This window comes from Phyllostomus hastatus, unplaced genomic scaffold, assembly GCF_019186645.2.
Source record: "Phyllostomus hastatus isolate PE091 unplaced genomic scaffold, TTU_PhHast_1.1 phas_contig_148, whole genome shotgun sequence".
Taxonomy (NCBI): Eukaryota; Metazoa; Chordata; class Mammalia; order Chiroptera; family Phyllostomidae; genus Phyllostomus; species Phyllostomus hastatus.
This window is the reverse complement of record NW_025333607.1, coordinates 3116287-3132957: the sequence shown is the minus strand read 5'-3', so window position 1 is coordinate 3132957 and position 16671 is coordinate 3116287. Positions and strand designations below refer to the sequence as shown.

At 38.9% G+C, this 16671-nt stretch overlaps 1 protein-coding gene across 6 annotated transcripts in view; it reads right to left on the bottom strand.

The window, feature by feature from the left end:
• The window catches only part of LYST (lysosomal trafficking regulator), a 163201-nt gene that overhangs the window by 80011 nt on the left and 66519 nt on the right, over positions 1–16671 (bottom strand). For all 6 annotated transcript variants that reach the window (XR_006783186.1, XM_045817016.1, XM_045817008.1 and 3 more), the window contains exons 13-20: positions 15184–15328; positions 14016–14189; positions 9511–9671; positions 8546–8736; positions 7586–7831; positions 5443–5616; positions 4389–4538; positions 978–1115 (exon numbers count right to left, since the gene is read on the bottom strand). Coding sequence is in view for 5 of the 6 variants with exons in the window: in XM_045817016.1 (XP_045672972.1) it covers positions 978–1115; positions 4389–4538; positions 5443–5616; positions 7586–7831; positions 8546–8736; positions 9511–9671; positions 14016–14189; positions 15184–15328 (1379 nt within the window). In the remaining variant the exon portion in view is untranslated. The remainder of the gene's footprint in view (positions 1–977; positions 1116–4388; positions 4539–5442; positions 5617–7585; positions 7832–8545; positions 8737–9510; positions 9672–14015; positions 14190–15183; positions 15329–16671) is intronic.

Below are 16671 nucleotides of genomic sequence, written 5' to 3'. Positions count from 1 at the left end.
GAGAATATATATTGAAATATCCAAATTTATGTTTTACTTTTCTGACATGGTAAGACTAAGAACTTCACACTGTCAGATAAACTCACTGGAAATCGGCCAAGTTTCAAAATGGATATAAAAGGAAGTGACCTGGAGGACAGCTGATGTGTAAGTGGTACATAAAGTATTCAGTGAGCAAGAGGCCTAAGACCACTTTGTTATATTCCTGAAGACGGCTGTCTAATTTACCACAGGGGCCAAGAAAGACTAAACAAAGTGGGTTTTTTGTTGTTGTTTTTTCGGGATTCATTCATTCAACAAACACAGGGTGTGACAAAAGTAGGTTTATAGGTGCCCGTATGGAAAATAACACAACTGTAAACCTACTCTTGCCCCACCCTGTCTATTGGTGCCTGCATGTGCCAGACACTGGGGTTCCAGTGTGATGGACAAAAACATTGTCCCCACCCTTGGGAGGTTTATAGAGGAAAACAAACTGTGATGTCATAATTGACATAAAACTGACAAACTGTACACGTGCATAGTAGAGGAAGGGGAAAGGGATGATCATACTTGTTATTTAAGGAATGTGGAACGAGGCTTAGTTGGGAACAATCGTGTCTCAGATAAACCCCATCAGCCATAATCCTGCCACTATGCGAAGCTGGGAACATGTTGAACGTTCACTATTGCTGATGTTCAAGAGACTACAGAGTTACTATTATACCCACCACAAAGAAACATCTCAGAAATTCAGTAGTTGTCATTCTTTTGTAATTGAGTTAGGAATAAGAACAGGGTGAAGGTCAAACTATGAGAGGCAGGGGTGGAGAAACCCCTTTACTAGTAGTTGAAACACGGGATCTGGAAGAGTAGGCAGGATGGAAAAGAGATGTGCTGTTGAAAGTCCCACAGAAATTTGAGTTCACAGTATTGAGTTATTAAACAGAAGTAATGGCAAAAAAAAGTCTCCAAAAATAAAGCTACATGAAAAGTACCTGCAAAACCTGACAAGTCAGTAGAAAGTGATGAACCACTCGTGCTTTCAGCAACTGCTTAACATTGAACATCTGCTGGTGGTGGTCTGCTCGGATGAGCACTTCCAGAGCTGCTAGCAGTGTTCCCCAAACACCTGGCTGAGAGAGCAAGCACACACACACACGCCAGTTAGCACACAGTGACGGAAGGAGGCACACGTGCGGGTCAGAGGACACGCAACGGATCATGTTACCACTGTGTATGAACTCAGATTTATGCAAAGATTAAATATGCACAAAAAGCAAGTGTTTATTCCCAGGCTACTTTTTTTCCCTTTGTCAAAATGTCATTTCTAAACATTCATATTAAATGCAACATGGCACTAGGTGCTTTAGTACATTAACTTTCCTGTGGTATTAAATGATGGATAGTATTTTCGAAAAGTGAATTATGTTGAAATTTATTCAATATAGAGAAATACACCTTTTCAATATAATTGTTGACAATTTATTTTCAAAAAGCATTATTAACAATGTATAAACTCAAGTGTTCATTTGTGTTTGTAGCATTTAATCAAGTGACTTTAGAATTTGTACTAAATGGAATAAAAAACACTGACATTGTGAAAATTATGCATTTTTTGGGATTAATTTATTTCTAAGCCCAAATAATAGAATTCTCCGCTGCCATTACCTAGTCATAATGGACAATGAAAGGCCATGGAATTGATAGCTTAATCATACTGTTCTACTATTCTAACTACAGCCTCTCTCTTCATAAGATGAGGCCAAGATGCCCTAAAAAAGTGGCATAAAAACTGGAACACAAGGCAACCCAAGTAAGAAAACTTGATTTGGGTTTGAAAACAGCACCAAATAAAATAGTGCTAAAGTCAACAAACACCCACAACAAGAAGAAAAAATAAAATAAACTCAATTAAAATGAGGAAAGAAACCTTATTTAAGATTCACAGAAGTATGTGTATAACTTTTAAGTTCAATAAAAATATTTTGCTTTTAAGCCCTGGCTGGCATAGCTCAGTGGATTGAGCGCAGGCTGGGAACCAAAGTGTCCCAGGTTCGATTCCCAGCCAGGGTACATTCCTGGGTTGCAGGCCATAACCCCCAGCAACCGCACATTGATGTTTCTCTTTCTCTCTCTCTCTCCTTCCCTCCCTAAAAATAAATAAATAAAATATAAAAAAAATATTTTGCTTTTTAATCAAACCACCCCAAATTAGCATCCGTCTCTAAAATACTAACATGACTGTCCAAATTTATTAGGTTTGATCTTCCAATCTACAATTGAGCTCATTCCTCATTGTATGTTTATACTTATGTTGCCTTTGACCCAGTTTGTTTACTGTGCTGTAATTATATTTGTTTTCTCTTCTTACAACATTACATTTTCATATGTGTATATGTGTACATGCATATATACGTTTTTTATTATGAAAGTATTTATTCAGATGAGAAATCATGACAAATTACAAAGTTTTAAAACATGACAAATAAGATCCAAAAGAGCAATGGCGTAGCTAGCTGCCTGACACACCTCTCCAGTTCTTTCCCCTATGTCCTGTGGCTGCATGTTCTTTGATTGCCTCTTCATGTAACAGCACATTTGTAACAGAATTTTCTATAGAAAGGATAGGAAAATAATTCTATCTTTCCTCTAACATAGTTGACCAAAATTTATTTTTATTGATGATAGATTAGCAAACTTTCTTTCAACTTCACAATTCATTGATAATGAGTACATTTTTTTTTACTATTGACAAATTTGGGGAAAACCATTTCTTTAAAAATTCTAAAGGTATACACTTTAAACTGGCCTTTACTTATGTTTGATGATGTTTTTATAGTCTAAAATTAACTCCAGACAATCTATATTCCACACTAGAACTAAGCAGTCTGTATGAGCCTACACTGAGAAAATTGTTTAAAACCTGGGCGGAAAGGAAACAGCCCCGTATTCATTCCCTGGCTGGGTCGTCATGAAGGCCAGGCCGTCCATCCCGTTGCTGGGATGCTGTGCCCAGAGCTGATCAAACCTCGCTCCTCAGCTCATGTCTGTGATGAAGCCAAGACTTCACAGCCCTGCCCTACATGCCCTCATACAGCTCTACGCCTCCTAGGCAACCTGGCTCCCCCACTCACACCTGCATCCATCGCCCTCTCCTGGCCTGATTCCTGGTCTCTTAGCAGGATCCCCGTTCTGAGTTCATGGTAAATGCAGTCTCCAGCTGACTCAGATGTGCCCTTGTTCTCTAGCCTGCATTCTGCTTCCAATTCTGCATTACTCACGGCTGCCCAAAAACTTGCACATCAAATAATATCTACATTCCCATTTACAATTAATATTATAATTAATAAGAAGTAATTTGTTCTGTTGTCCAGAAGAAAAGATTAAATGAATATTTAAAAGTACATGGCTCTCTGTGCAGCAAAGGCAACAATCAGGAGCAAATACTTGAGAACTATCTATCAGATAAGGGATTAATATCCAAAATATATAAAGAGCTCCTAAAACCCAATAACCAAAAAATAAAATAATCCAATTTTAAAAAAGCCAAAGAACTTGCACATCTTTACAAAGAAGATACATAAATGGCCTGCATGTACATGAAAAGATGATAATCATCACTAATCATTAGGAAAATGCAAATTAAAACCACAGTAAGATGTCACCTCAAACCCAAAAGAATGGCCACTATCAAAAAAGAAAAAAAGAAAAAGAAAACCAAAGCAGAAAATAACAATTGTTAGTAAGGATGTAGATAAATTTGAACCCTTGGTACACTGTTGGTGGGGTGGTGAAATGGTGCAGCTGTACAGAAAATAGTATGGAGGTTCCTCTACAAATTAAAAACAGAACCACTACATGATTCAGCAATCCTGCTTCTGGGGTTGCATATTCAAAAGAACTGAAAACGGGATCTTGAAGAGACATTTGTACACCCGTGTTCACTGCAACATTACTCACAATAGCCAAAATATGGAAGCAGCCCAAATGTCCAACAACAGATGAATGGATAAAGATAATGTGGTTCATACATATAATGGAACATTTTTCAGTCTTAAAAAAGAAAGAAATTTTGTCATACGCTACAACATAGATAAACCTCGAGGGCACAATGCTAAGTGAGACAAGCCAGTCACAAAAAGACAAAGACTGAATGCGTCCTCTGAAACAAAGCCCCTGAAGTAATCAAACTCACAGAAACAGAGAGCAGAAGGTGGGCTGCCAGGACTGGCAAAGGGAGAACGGGGAGCTACTGCCCAGCGGGCGCGGTCGCAGCTGGGCAACACGAGAGGTTCTAGAGATGCGCTGCGCAACCACCTGGGTACAGTCAGCACTGTACCTAACACTTAAAGAGTGTTAGAGCGTGGACTTATGTCATGTGCTTTACCATAAAAAAAAGTACGTGCCTCTGCTTTATTCCATATCTTCCAGTCAAGCAATAGCTCCTCGAGCAGCTTAACATCTTGGATTATAGCTTTAGAGTCCATATCTAATTTAAACTCTCCATTCTCGCTGATATGAAGAATATCTTCACCACAGCAACCTTCGAGGAGGGTCTATGGAAAATTAACATCATCACAGGCTGCATTAACAATCGATTAATTGCAAAATCAGCAGAAACATTAAGCTTTCAATCTTAGCAATCATAACATTAAATTCAAAGGAAAGCTGGTGAATAATTCAAAATTTCACAAAGCATCTTTAATTTGTTGTGCAAAACAATTCAAATAATTAGAAAACCACAACCTTCTAACTATTTGTACATGATTACTCAGTTTCAAACATGAGGTAAAATAAGCCAGGTTCTGTTTTTACTTTTTAAACGCAGTAAGTCTGTTAGGCTACAGAACCTTCCCCAGGAAGTGGTAAGGATTCACACGGCAAGTGTTTCCATCTCAACCGTGTGAGGGGTTGGGGACGGGGCACAGGCAATGACGGCATGTTTTGCTTTAGCACTGGACGCCCCTAGAGAAATACTCTCACCACGTTACTAACTGCTTTTGGCTAGAAACACATTAAATATCTGATGACAGCTGGATCGTAAAAAGAGCTCAGATGGCTTTCAAACACTGACTGTACAGCAGCGAGACCTCGTGGAAATGCCTAAGCACCAGGTGTCTGGAGACTGAAGCTGAAGCGACAACAGCCTCTCTGAGGGTCTCAATTCCATCATCCAGAGGATGAGGGGCCAGCAGAGGACAGGTCTCTGGGCAAATACAGACCTAAAATTCTATGCCCTTGTTTTTTCTCTTATTCCTCTAAAGTGTTTTAAATAAAATAAAAATGTAATTATTTAAATGATAAAAACGGAAGAGCCCCTCAGTTTGGGTAAATTTACACTGTTGTGATCCCTTCATTCTGCAGGAATACGGGACACAGGCTATGTGACAGGAAGGCTGTAACGAGGGGAGAGGTATGGCTGCACACGGAGCTGTGAGAGTAAGCTTTGTAAGGACGTACCTGCAGAATGTGAAAGCCCACAGTGCATTTCTGTTTGATCAACACCTCATGAATCATGGAAAGCCCATTACAATTTTCTAGTTCGTGTACTCTCTGTTGGTTGTATTTAATTAATGAGAGTACGACTCTCAGGGCCAATGCTTGAGTTTCTTCACAGCTACTGAGTTCCACAACCTAAAAAAGAAAGGATGTTTTTTTTTCTGGTTTGTTGAGAGTAAAAATTTAACATGTGATTATCTACCATTATATAATTAATCCAGCAGTTTCATTTGAAAGTTTATTTTTTACTGCTCGAATTTTGTAATTATTTAAGAATTATAAACAAAACTGATATGAATCCCATGCTCTTTAGCCTCTAAAATATACTATAAATGAACTAAAATAATATTAACAACCTTAGAAGTCAGTATCGTTTTATTAATGATCTGAAATGTTAGTGGAACGCCTGACATTTCGGCTGATGGGTCCAGCAGCAGACAGGTTCTGGTCCCTGCTGTGGGGGTAAAAAGGAGTAAAAGGTACACACCCGCCCCAGGGGGCACACTGTCCAGTGAAACAAGACATTCACAACAGCCATTCACTAGGCTTTGTCTGTCCATTTGGCCAACCTTGTCACAGCTACTAAACACACACCCTCCTGTGATGAAAGGCAAAGAAGAATGAGACCCTGTTAATGCCTTGAGGGCACAGAAACTGCTGCATCGACTCAGCCTGGGTCAGGGAAGCACGAGCTGGAGAAGACGGCTGGGAAGAGCCGAGTCCTCAGAAGCAGAGCTGGGTGGTGGGTGGCTAAGGCCGGAGAACAGTCAAAAGGAAGGGCAAAGATCTAAAACTAGAAGCTCACAGGTTGCCGATCTGACCCAATGGTGGAGATTAGGCTCCAAAGCTGGGCTATGCAGTAAGGATTTTAAGGAGAGTGACTTTCATTTTTGTAGGGGAGGAGGAAAGATACTGAACAGGGTTTCTAAGTTTTGAATGTAAAAACATACTTTAAAAATCTTACATATATGTGAGATAGAAATTAACCACTTTCTCTAAGGATCCAGTCACTGAGTAGCAGTGATCATAACAAATTTATATTCAATAACTTGATGAGAGAGGAAAAACTAAGGATGTACATTTTGAAATTAGACAAGCTATAAAAGTAGATCACAAAATGATGAGGAGTTAAATAAAGAGCTTTTACTTTTAAAACACCTTCTAGGGAATCTTCAACTAGATATTTAATGCAAAAAAACAGTTTGAAGAAGGCAGGGGAGGGAGGAAAAAGACAGCTGAGGGTATGGTGAGCCAAATGCTAACAAAGTATTTATTAGAAAAGTATCAATAGCAACAAACACTGACAAGTCTCTTATTGCAAAGCTAATAAAAAATGGCTCCATTAAAGAGAGAAAGCCAGGTAGGCAGACTGAAAATTTGATGATGTTGCAGAAGTTATAATTAGGGATGAGATGGTGAACATGGGAGTTGCTCAGGGCTGCTCTAGCTAAACAGGGATATGCATGCCCAGGACGTCGAGGTGGGTCACCCCAAAGTGAGCGCATCTGTGTCCCCGCCCCCAACCCTAAAACAGCCACTGGACGCTGACTGACTGCCCAACCACGCCAGGAAAGGTGCTCTCCCTGCCCTCAGGTGACTCAGTGGAACAGGTAATTAAACAATTTATCCTAACACAGTACTCACAGCATGAGTCCAGCTTTTTTAATTTCTCCTCTTTAAGAAAAAAAAAAGCAACTTCAAACCCAAATAAATTCAATGATTTTTTGTACTTACTTGTTGACCCTTGTTTTTGCCCCATACAACTGGAAACTTCAAGGGAAAAACAAGTTTTGCAAACCTTATTTTAAAGAATACATTTCTTCTATATTGTCATTGCAGCATGCATTTTTTTCTTCATAGACCATTTTAATCTTATAATTTAACATTTAATTGTCCTAACTACATTTTGGGCTGAAAGAAAACTTAAAATCTTCATGAATCAAAAGAAACCATCTGTGTCAGAAAGCTTGATGACACCTTAAATAATGTGATTTTTTTCATCTTAAAAGTTTAATACAGTTGATATATAGCTTTTTTGTAATAAAAAAATCCTAAAATTTATCAGTAATTAAAAGTTTCTCTGTAGACAGAACTATCATCTTACCCTAGCAAAGAGAAAAACAAATATCGCAGTTCCCCCAATCTCGTGCAGAATGCCTTGGAGAGTTTTACATTCAGTGGGTCGGAGACTCCTTAGATGATGAAGTTCCAATGAGATGCTCTGAACGTCTTTTGAGCTGAAGGGTCTTTGAGAGAGCTGGGCTTTCACTTGGCCTTTGAGTCTAATAACTGGCTCATAGATGGTGTACTGAGCAGGAGAGCACGTCGTGTAAACAATGGAAAGGCTTTCCTGAAACACAGATATTATTCCCTCAGTTATCACTGACATTAAAGAATAAATATTCTAGCCCTGGCTGGTGTGGCTCAGTGGATTGAATGCAGACTGCGAACCAAAGGGTCGCCAGTTCGATTCCTAGTTAGGGCATATTCCTGGGTTGCACGCCAGGTCCCTGGTGGGGGTCATGTGAGAGGCAACCACACATTGATGTTTCTCTCCCCCTCTTTCTCTCTCCCTTCCCCTCTCTCTAAAAATAAACAAATAAAAGAAAATGTTTAAAAAAGAATAAATATTCTAAAATCTGAATATATGTAATTAAAACTAATATAAAGCCTAGCATTTGTTATTAAGCATGGAAAGATAATACAATAAGCAATAGTTTTCGGCTAACTATTAATAACTAGATATTTCACTATAGAAATAACTAGATATTTCACTATATCATAAACACTTTTCTTGAATGATTGACAGGTATAAACTAAATTAAACTGATACTTACTAAACAAATATATTTCCAAGGCAAAGGGGATGAAAATTTGAAACCTGAAAACAAATTCTGAAGTCAAAGTATTTTTTTTCCAGAAAAAAACATATTCTGAGGAGAGAAAACATTAAGAAACAACAACAACAAAAGAAACAGTGGAAATCTAATTCATAGCTAATTACATATTCAAGAAACATATATATGTATGTTAAACATACATATAAACATAAATGAGAACTTACAATTAAGAGACCAATGTCCACATCTTTGCTGGTCATAAAAAGTTCTTGGATTTGTTCACACTGCAGAATTTCTTTATTAATGTATTTGGAGTAGTCATTCACAGGCTTGCCATATTTACATGGCATTATAGAGGTGTGGTTGGGTCCACAAGCATACAGATAAAAGGCCTCTTGTGAACCGATCTTAGCTCCTGAGCAGCAGAAAAATACAGTTACTTATTTAAACCATTCCAACCAGATTTTCTGACGAAAAGCAAGAAACCAAGAATACTTTTATGCCAGATTCTTTTAGTTGCTCACTATATCTTACAAAATTGATTAAAGCACCCATTTCCAATTTGATGGAAGATGAATTTATATATGTATATAAGTATATGTAAGTACTTATATACATATGTACTTACATAGCTTCTGATAAAATAAAATCATAAGAGTTTCTATTTGCTCCTTAAACTAGAAAACAGGTTTTTTTGTTTTGCTTTATTTTTCAGTCAATAGAAAGTAGACCTCAGTAAATTCTTTTCTGAAATGAAATGTGAGTTGGTATCTGTATTCCTTCTACCTATCCATCTATTTAATAAACACTGAATGCTACTGACAGGTTTAGTGATATATTTTTTTTAAATATTATTTCCCTTTTCCTAAATTTTGGTATTTTTTAGACTACACTGAAATTACAAATAAGAGACAACAATTCTAAGTTTAGCTGTCATGAAACTGCCTCTTTCAGGATTACAAAATAAAACTGATTTAATATAAGCTTCTCTTTGGGGAAGTGAGGGTAGGAAGTGCACCACAGCATTAAATGTATGTATCAATTATAAGAAACATCTAGATTATAAAAATGTTAAAATACTTAAAAAGTCATCTTGCAATCTAGGAAACACGGTACTTACTAAGTACAAGAAATAGGGATTAATATTTTATCCAGGATAATTTACTTAGTTTAAGCAGAAAAAATATACCATTGAAGAGGAGTAAATTTCCCAGGTCCCACTTTCCAGCCAACTGCAAAAACTCTTCTTGGGATGATAAACAATGGCCAATCATGCAAAATGTTTTATTGTTTTCAGATGACAAACTTGTTTTTCTTGGAAGTGTAAAATCCAAAGTAACATCAGGTTTCCTACATTAAAAATAGAGTTAAGTCAATTATGTCAGTGAGGACTAAGCACTAAGTATTTTTAAAGCATGAGTGTTTAATAATGAGGAATTCTTGGACAATTTTCTCAGTTTAGTATCAAACAGTTGGTATGAGGAGAACTGGTTCTGTGGTCTCGGTCTGAGGCGCCGGGCTGTGCCCAGCCCCGGAAGCTGGGGAGCAGAACAGAGACGCTGAGGATGCAACATGGGGCCACGGGAAGTTTTTCTGCAGTTTTCTTTGCCATTTGACTTCTGCATGTGCACCTTCCTGGTTTACAGACAAAACCCAACCACCTCCCCCTAATTTTACCAACACATCTCCTTTTTAAATTGAGCTTTAACATTTCATACAATATTAAGGGCTTGGTGATAATGAACTTCTTTAACTTGACCTTACCTGGGAAGCACTTTATCTGCCCTTCCATTCTAAATGATAGCTTTGCTGGATAGAGTTATCTTGGATGTAAGCCTTTCAGGACTTTGAATGCTTCTTTCCAGCCCCTTCTTGCCTGCAAAGTTTCTTTTGAGAAATCAGCTGAGAGTCTTATGGGAACTCTTTTGTAGGTAACTGTCCCCTTTTCTCTTGCTGCTTTTAAGATCCTCTCCTTATCTTTAATCTCGGCTAATGGAATTATGATGTGCCTTGGTGTGTGCTTCCTGGGGTCCAACTTCTTTGGGACTCTGAGCTTCCTGGACTCCCTGGAAGTCTATTCCTTTGCCAGATTGAGGAAGTTCTCCATTATTTTTTCAAGTAAGTTTTCAATTTCTTGGTCTTCCTCTTCTTCTGGCACCCCTATGATTAGGATGTTGAGACATTTAAAGTTGTCCCAGAGGTTCCTAACCCTGTCCTCATTTTTAAAAATTATTTCTTCATTCTGTTCTGGTTGAATGTTTATTTCTTCCTTGTGCTCCTAACTGTTGATTTAAGTCCTAGTCTCCTTCCTGTCACTGTTGGTCCCCTGTACATTTTATTTCACTTCACACAGCCTTCACTTCTTCCTCTGTTTTGTGACCATACGCAACCATTTCTGTGAGCATCCTCATTGCCAGTGTTTTGAACTCTGCATCTGACAGGTTGGCTATCTCTTCAATGCTTAGTTGTATTTTTCCTGGAGCTTTGATCTGTTCTTTCATTTGGGCCATACTTTTTTGTCTCCATGCACCTGTTAGGGGGCGGAGCCTTAGGTATTCACCAGGGCGGGGTCAGAGAGGGAACAATGCCACTTGCTCCACTCTCTGCCGGATTTCAGTCACTTCCCCCGCTTCCCACAAGGAAATTGGACCCTTCTGGTGCCGATTCCCATGTGGATGGTTTTGTGTATATTCTAGAACCCTGTGGGTCTCTTCAATGAACTCTCCTATGAGGTTGGGAGTCTCTCCCACTGCTGCCTCAACCCCCACAGGTTTTTTCAGTCAGAGGTTTGAGGCTTTATTTCCCCTCACTAGAGCCTTGGGTTACGTGGTCTGTCTCGCTCCCCAGTTGTTCCTCCTGGTTTATCTGCTCATGAACGTGGGACCACCCAGTTTGCCAGCCACCACCTCGCCTGGTTCACCAGTTGCTGCCTTGCCTGCCCCAGTCCTCCAGCCACTGCCTGGTCCTTGTCCTCTCCACCCTGGCTGCCCTCTCCACCCCGCCTACCAGTCTGGATGAATGTTTCTTCTTTCACTCCTTGGTTGTCAGACTTCCATACAGCTCGACTGTCTGGCAGTTCTGGTTGTGTTTTTCATTTTTAAATTTGTTGTTGTGCTTTTTTTGGTTGTGTGAGGAGGCAAAGTGTACCTACCTACACCTCCATCTTGGCCGGAAGTTACAGAAATATTTTAATGAAGAAAATATGTGAGATATCTACCTTTTTAAATGGAGGTTTAAATGACACACATTAGAGATGACTTCCCTTACAAGCATCTTTCTTGAACCCAATAAATGGCTATGATTGAAACACTACTGACACCTACTGGTGGTATGGCAATACAGTTTTAAAGGGTAAAGAAACCTTATTACATGATCAATGCAAGATGAATTGGACAAATTTAAGTATCTGTTATGTAGCATATATTCCTACACAATTTGTGTGAAGCTCACCAAATAAAAATTAAAAGAAAAATATCAAGTTGTTTTCAGTGTCATTATGTATTACTAAAATGACCTCTTAAATGTATTATCTGTAGAAATTATTAGTTCTGAAAGTGATGAAGTGCCAAATTTCAATCAATGGAATAAAATATTTGTCCTTGGTCACTTGCTCATTGCTCTATTAACAGAGGCAATCATTACTTGTATCAAATGGCAAAAAGTCCCTTCAAAGTAATGTAGAAATACGTGGGTGGGTAAAAAATAGCGGTAATGTGAGTCAAGTGGCTACGCTCACTAACCTCAGAAATGCCCACAACGGACATCTAACTCTCACTCTGAACATTACCTGTCAGCCAGCCTGAGTCAGAAAAAGGCTTGTTGGGCCGTCAAACCTGGGTTCCAACATGTGGGCGCTGTCTAGGGTTAGGGTCTAGGTTCAGCTTTCAGCTGCACCCTTGTTGGTGCCATGACTTTGGGTCAGAGACTTTCCCTGCTATGAGTCGAGGGTGCCTCCCATGTAAAATAGAGATAACAATATACCTACTTCACAGTGCTGGTGCGAGCACGAAAGAAGGTCATCAGGCACAAGTTGAGAGTTCAAGAAATGAGGAGGAAGAGCCCAGGGAAAAGCAGCACCCTACTCACAGCCGCACGCCCGGCTCTAACCCAGCTAAATCGAGGTTCTGAAAATGACTTACTGGTTGGCTGCAGCAGCCATTCTGGCTTAGGCAGCTGTGAAGACTGAGAACTTCTCAGAAAATAATTTATTAGGAATATGGAAACAAAGCTTCAACGATGTGTTTTCATGTATTTTAAAGAATGAACAAAAACAAAGCCCTTGATTTTGTTTCCAAAGCCTGTTCCATCCAGGGGCTGATGCAGGGTCTGGCCATGCTACAGCATCACAAGCCCTTTCTGTCACCTCCCTCTGGGGCTGCAGCCTGCCCTCAAGTCTCCGTCCTGCCGGGACACTCAGCCTCCCTCCTGCTCATGGCGCCTCTGTCTCCTCCTCCACTGTCAGCTTGAATAATCTGTTCCTGGGGAGGCTTCCTTGATCCACCTCTCTGAAGTAGCAGACCTGATATTTTCTGTCTCAGGACCTGGTTGTTTCCTTCACGGTGTTCGGCACAATTTGTATGTATTCCTTTAATTGTGTGCTTGTTGTCTGCTTCCCCATTAGACTGCGAGGTCAAGAAGGAATGGGGCGTGGCTGTCCTGTTTAGCACTGCCCCCAGTCTAAATGAGCAGGTGCTTGGCACACTCACAGTCACAGTAATTCCTCAATAAACACATGCTGGATGAACAAATGAATGAATGAAAAGAGGTTAATTTGTGCTCAGGGTATATTATTTATTTCTGTGGTCCAATCTACTTGTACGGATTTTTGAGAGAATTGTGAGATAGCGCGTAAGAAGTACCTAGCAAAAGTTCTGCAACACAGCAGGTATGCGATGTTTCACGTTCCATCCCATTAAACCCAGACTCCCCGTCACGGCAGTCAGGTGGCTTCGTCACACCCACTCCCTTTTCCTTTGCATTATCCAACTTGGGCTCTTCCTTCCAGCTGGCACGACCCTTTCCCTGGCCACTCTAGTTTCCAATACTGTATCCCCATTTCATGGTATTCCATTCACTAAAACACTTCCCAACTCTTATAAATCCTAGACACCTTGTAGCTTTCTCAGGGCTGCATTTTACATTAAGATATTCCAGAAAACGTTTCTTATTAACTTGACCCATTAACCTGGCCAGTAAAACTCCTATAGTGCTTATTGCACCTGAATCTGTCACCCAGTATGTTTCCAGGGCACTGTCTTAATCTAGCAACTGATACATGGCTTATCTGTTTCTCTAGTCATTCTAATTCTTTTAAATCCCTGATTTTAACTTAGGTATTAAGCCTTGTTAGTCACTTAATTTAAATAATCCTTCTGGTTTAATTTTATAATATGTGGGTTGAAGGACCAAATTACAGTCCCTGATCTAACAGATACCCCACAGAAATGTCTAGATGTCCAGATTTCTGTATTGCTCCCCCAAACCCAAATATTAATTTTCAACAGTTACTTCTATGGGAAATTAATTTTGTATAGAAGTGATAAACAGGAAAATATCTAACTCTGGCCTAGTTTCCTATGTTAATATGTAGTAAATTTTATCTATAGTTGCTTGCAATGTGTTTTAGAAGCTATAACAGACTACCCTTAAACTTGTAACTGAGGTTAATAAGTGTTTATTAAAAATGCTGCATACCTCTGTCCAGAGACCCATATGGAGATTTCCCCATGAATATTCTTTTTCCCCTGGGGCTGCTGTAAGTAGGTGAGTACTAAATGTTGCCACTTGCTTGGCAGGAAAACATTCTCCTGTGATTCCGCTTGCGCTAGTAGAACAGCTTTCGTATCATCGTTTGAGTCCACGCACACACTGCACGAGAAGGGAAAAGGCAGAGGCTGAAAACATGGGATTTCAGATCTCAGCATTTAACACATGCATGGCAACTGTAACTGCGGGTAGTTCAGTGAGACTACAAGTCAGTTCTATTTTTAGACTAACTTGAAAAGTTAGTAGGTCTTTGTTTCACACCATATCTACTTTCGTTATTTTGTTATATTATTACCTCAATTTATGAACTAAAATAGATTAGGCTCATTTGCTAGTGTTAATAACTTAGACAAAAAAATTCAGAATTCAATTTGCAAAAAAATTATCATTACTATTTATAGTCATTGCCCTTTTAGAAATTATAATGTAATATTTGGTTCATATGAAAATTAATACATATTGTGCATAAATGTCTAAATGCCAAGATGTGTTGGAGGTCTGACCTACTTCGCAGAATTGCTAAGAGAATCAGGATGTAACATAGGTACTGTACTACTAACCTTTATAAACCTTACAAAGCATATATCCTTAAATAACATTTTTTACTTAGTTTTAAATTTTATAAAAATAGTCTCATACTATTCATACTCACCTAATACAAGTAAAAGACTTGTATCTAAAGTAGTTAACAGAGAAGGTAGGAAAAAAAGGGACAAGATAGCAAGGAGATCTTAAGCTTACTAGGTAATGGCTATTAAATATATAATCTGCATGTGGAAAACAGCTATCTGACATTAACAACATCTTAAGCTCATTGCATCCTGATAGAATACACCCTTGGATAGGGCTTCAGTAGGTATTTGGTCTCAAATCTGATTGAGAATTAACACAATCTAGTTCAGAGTTTAATTACAGATTTTCAGATAGAATATATTACTACAAAGGTGGTATTAATAACTGTTAGAATGCATCCCATTTTTAAGTAAGATTTTTTTTTTTGCTGCAATGATCTCTATTAGCAGATTTCACACTTATGTCTCTTACATAAACTGTTTAAATACATGATCTGTTTGTGGGGCTCAGGGATGATCAATACCGGAAGGTGAACGTGCCAGTGTGGGGATCGGCCCACACTTGGATCATCAGCGCTCTGGATCCCAGCGAAACCATGTGCATGCGGCCTTCCTCTACGAGCCTTTCACCAGGATTTATGCACTCGGCGCCTTCTGGCCTGCTGTTCTCTAGGATAAAAGATGTCAGAATGATCAGTAAAGCAGCTGATAAAAACCGAGTGAAAAGCAGATATGAAAGAATACAAAGCATGGTTGTTCATTTGTAGTAATTTACCCAGAATGTCTCAACCTGCCCCGTTCCAACCAACAGTATTTCCAAAGTTTAGATGTTAATCAACTCCAAAAAGCACCAGGAGTGAAAACAGTAATTGAATGTGCTAAATGTTATTAAACATTTTAAAATGCATGATAGCTAAGGACTAATTGGAGGAAGGAACAGACCCACTGTGATGTCACTGCAGTGAACTATCATAATCTGTGCCACGGTTCTGTCACCGACTGGGTCGGGCCACTCTGACAGCAGGGACCTCAGCCCAGGGGGGCGCACACGATGGTCACAGGCCCTGCACTCCTGAGACCATCCTATAATCATTAAGACAGAATGATTTTTTATAATGGATCATATTAAAATTCCTTTTAGAAATATTGTGTTTGAATATATTCCCTGATGAGTGATCTCTGAGTGCAATTGCTAAGTGTTTCTGAAACTCTAAACAGTTTCTTAAAGGCAAACTAAAGTAGCTGTATGCTTTGGGCCATCTGGTTTTTCATGCTGACTTCTCTTTCTCACCGCTTACAACACAGCACTGCCTGAATGGTATGACGAGCTGAATCCTCAAGCCATCCATCTACCTATGACCATGACATGTGACTCTATGTAAAACTATGTTAATTAAGACATACTAGAATGAAAAATGCATGTCCAAAGGCTCAGACTTTTAAAGAGGACAAACACTCCAGTTGCTAGATTGCATATATACTTGTCATTTTTCAGCAGGTATAGCCACCACCAATCTTTAAGAACACTTCTCCAGCAATGATAATGGTCTTAAAAAAGAGTTAAATTTATTGATTATTCTGAAGACTAATGTTCAAAACACAAGATGTATAAGTGACTCATACTTGGTGTGATATTAAAAAGTTTCCATATCAAATCTGAATTTGTGCAAAGACTAGAACAAAAACCAGTGTGTACCCAGGATTTGTAGAGTAGGACTACTACACATATTTCTCAATTTAATGTTCACAGCAATCTAACGAGGTAAGCATTGTCCCTATTTTGAGGTGACAGAACAGAGGTGCTCAGCAGCACATAGCTGGTTTACTAGCAAAGGAGGTATTATCACTGTAATATTTTCTTCTCTCTTTAACATTTTAATGTTACCATTTTTTAATGTTCTTTTAAAATGCTTATGTAAAATCATCTTTCTAAAATGTGTTCTAATATATTTTTATAATAAAAATTTTAAAGGTTTTCCCAGCCCTGGCTGGCGTAGCTCAGTGGATTGAGC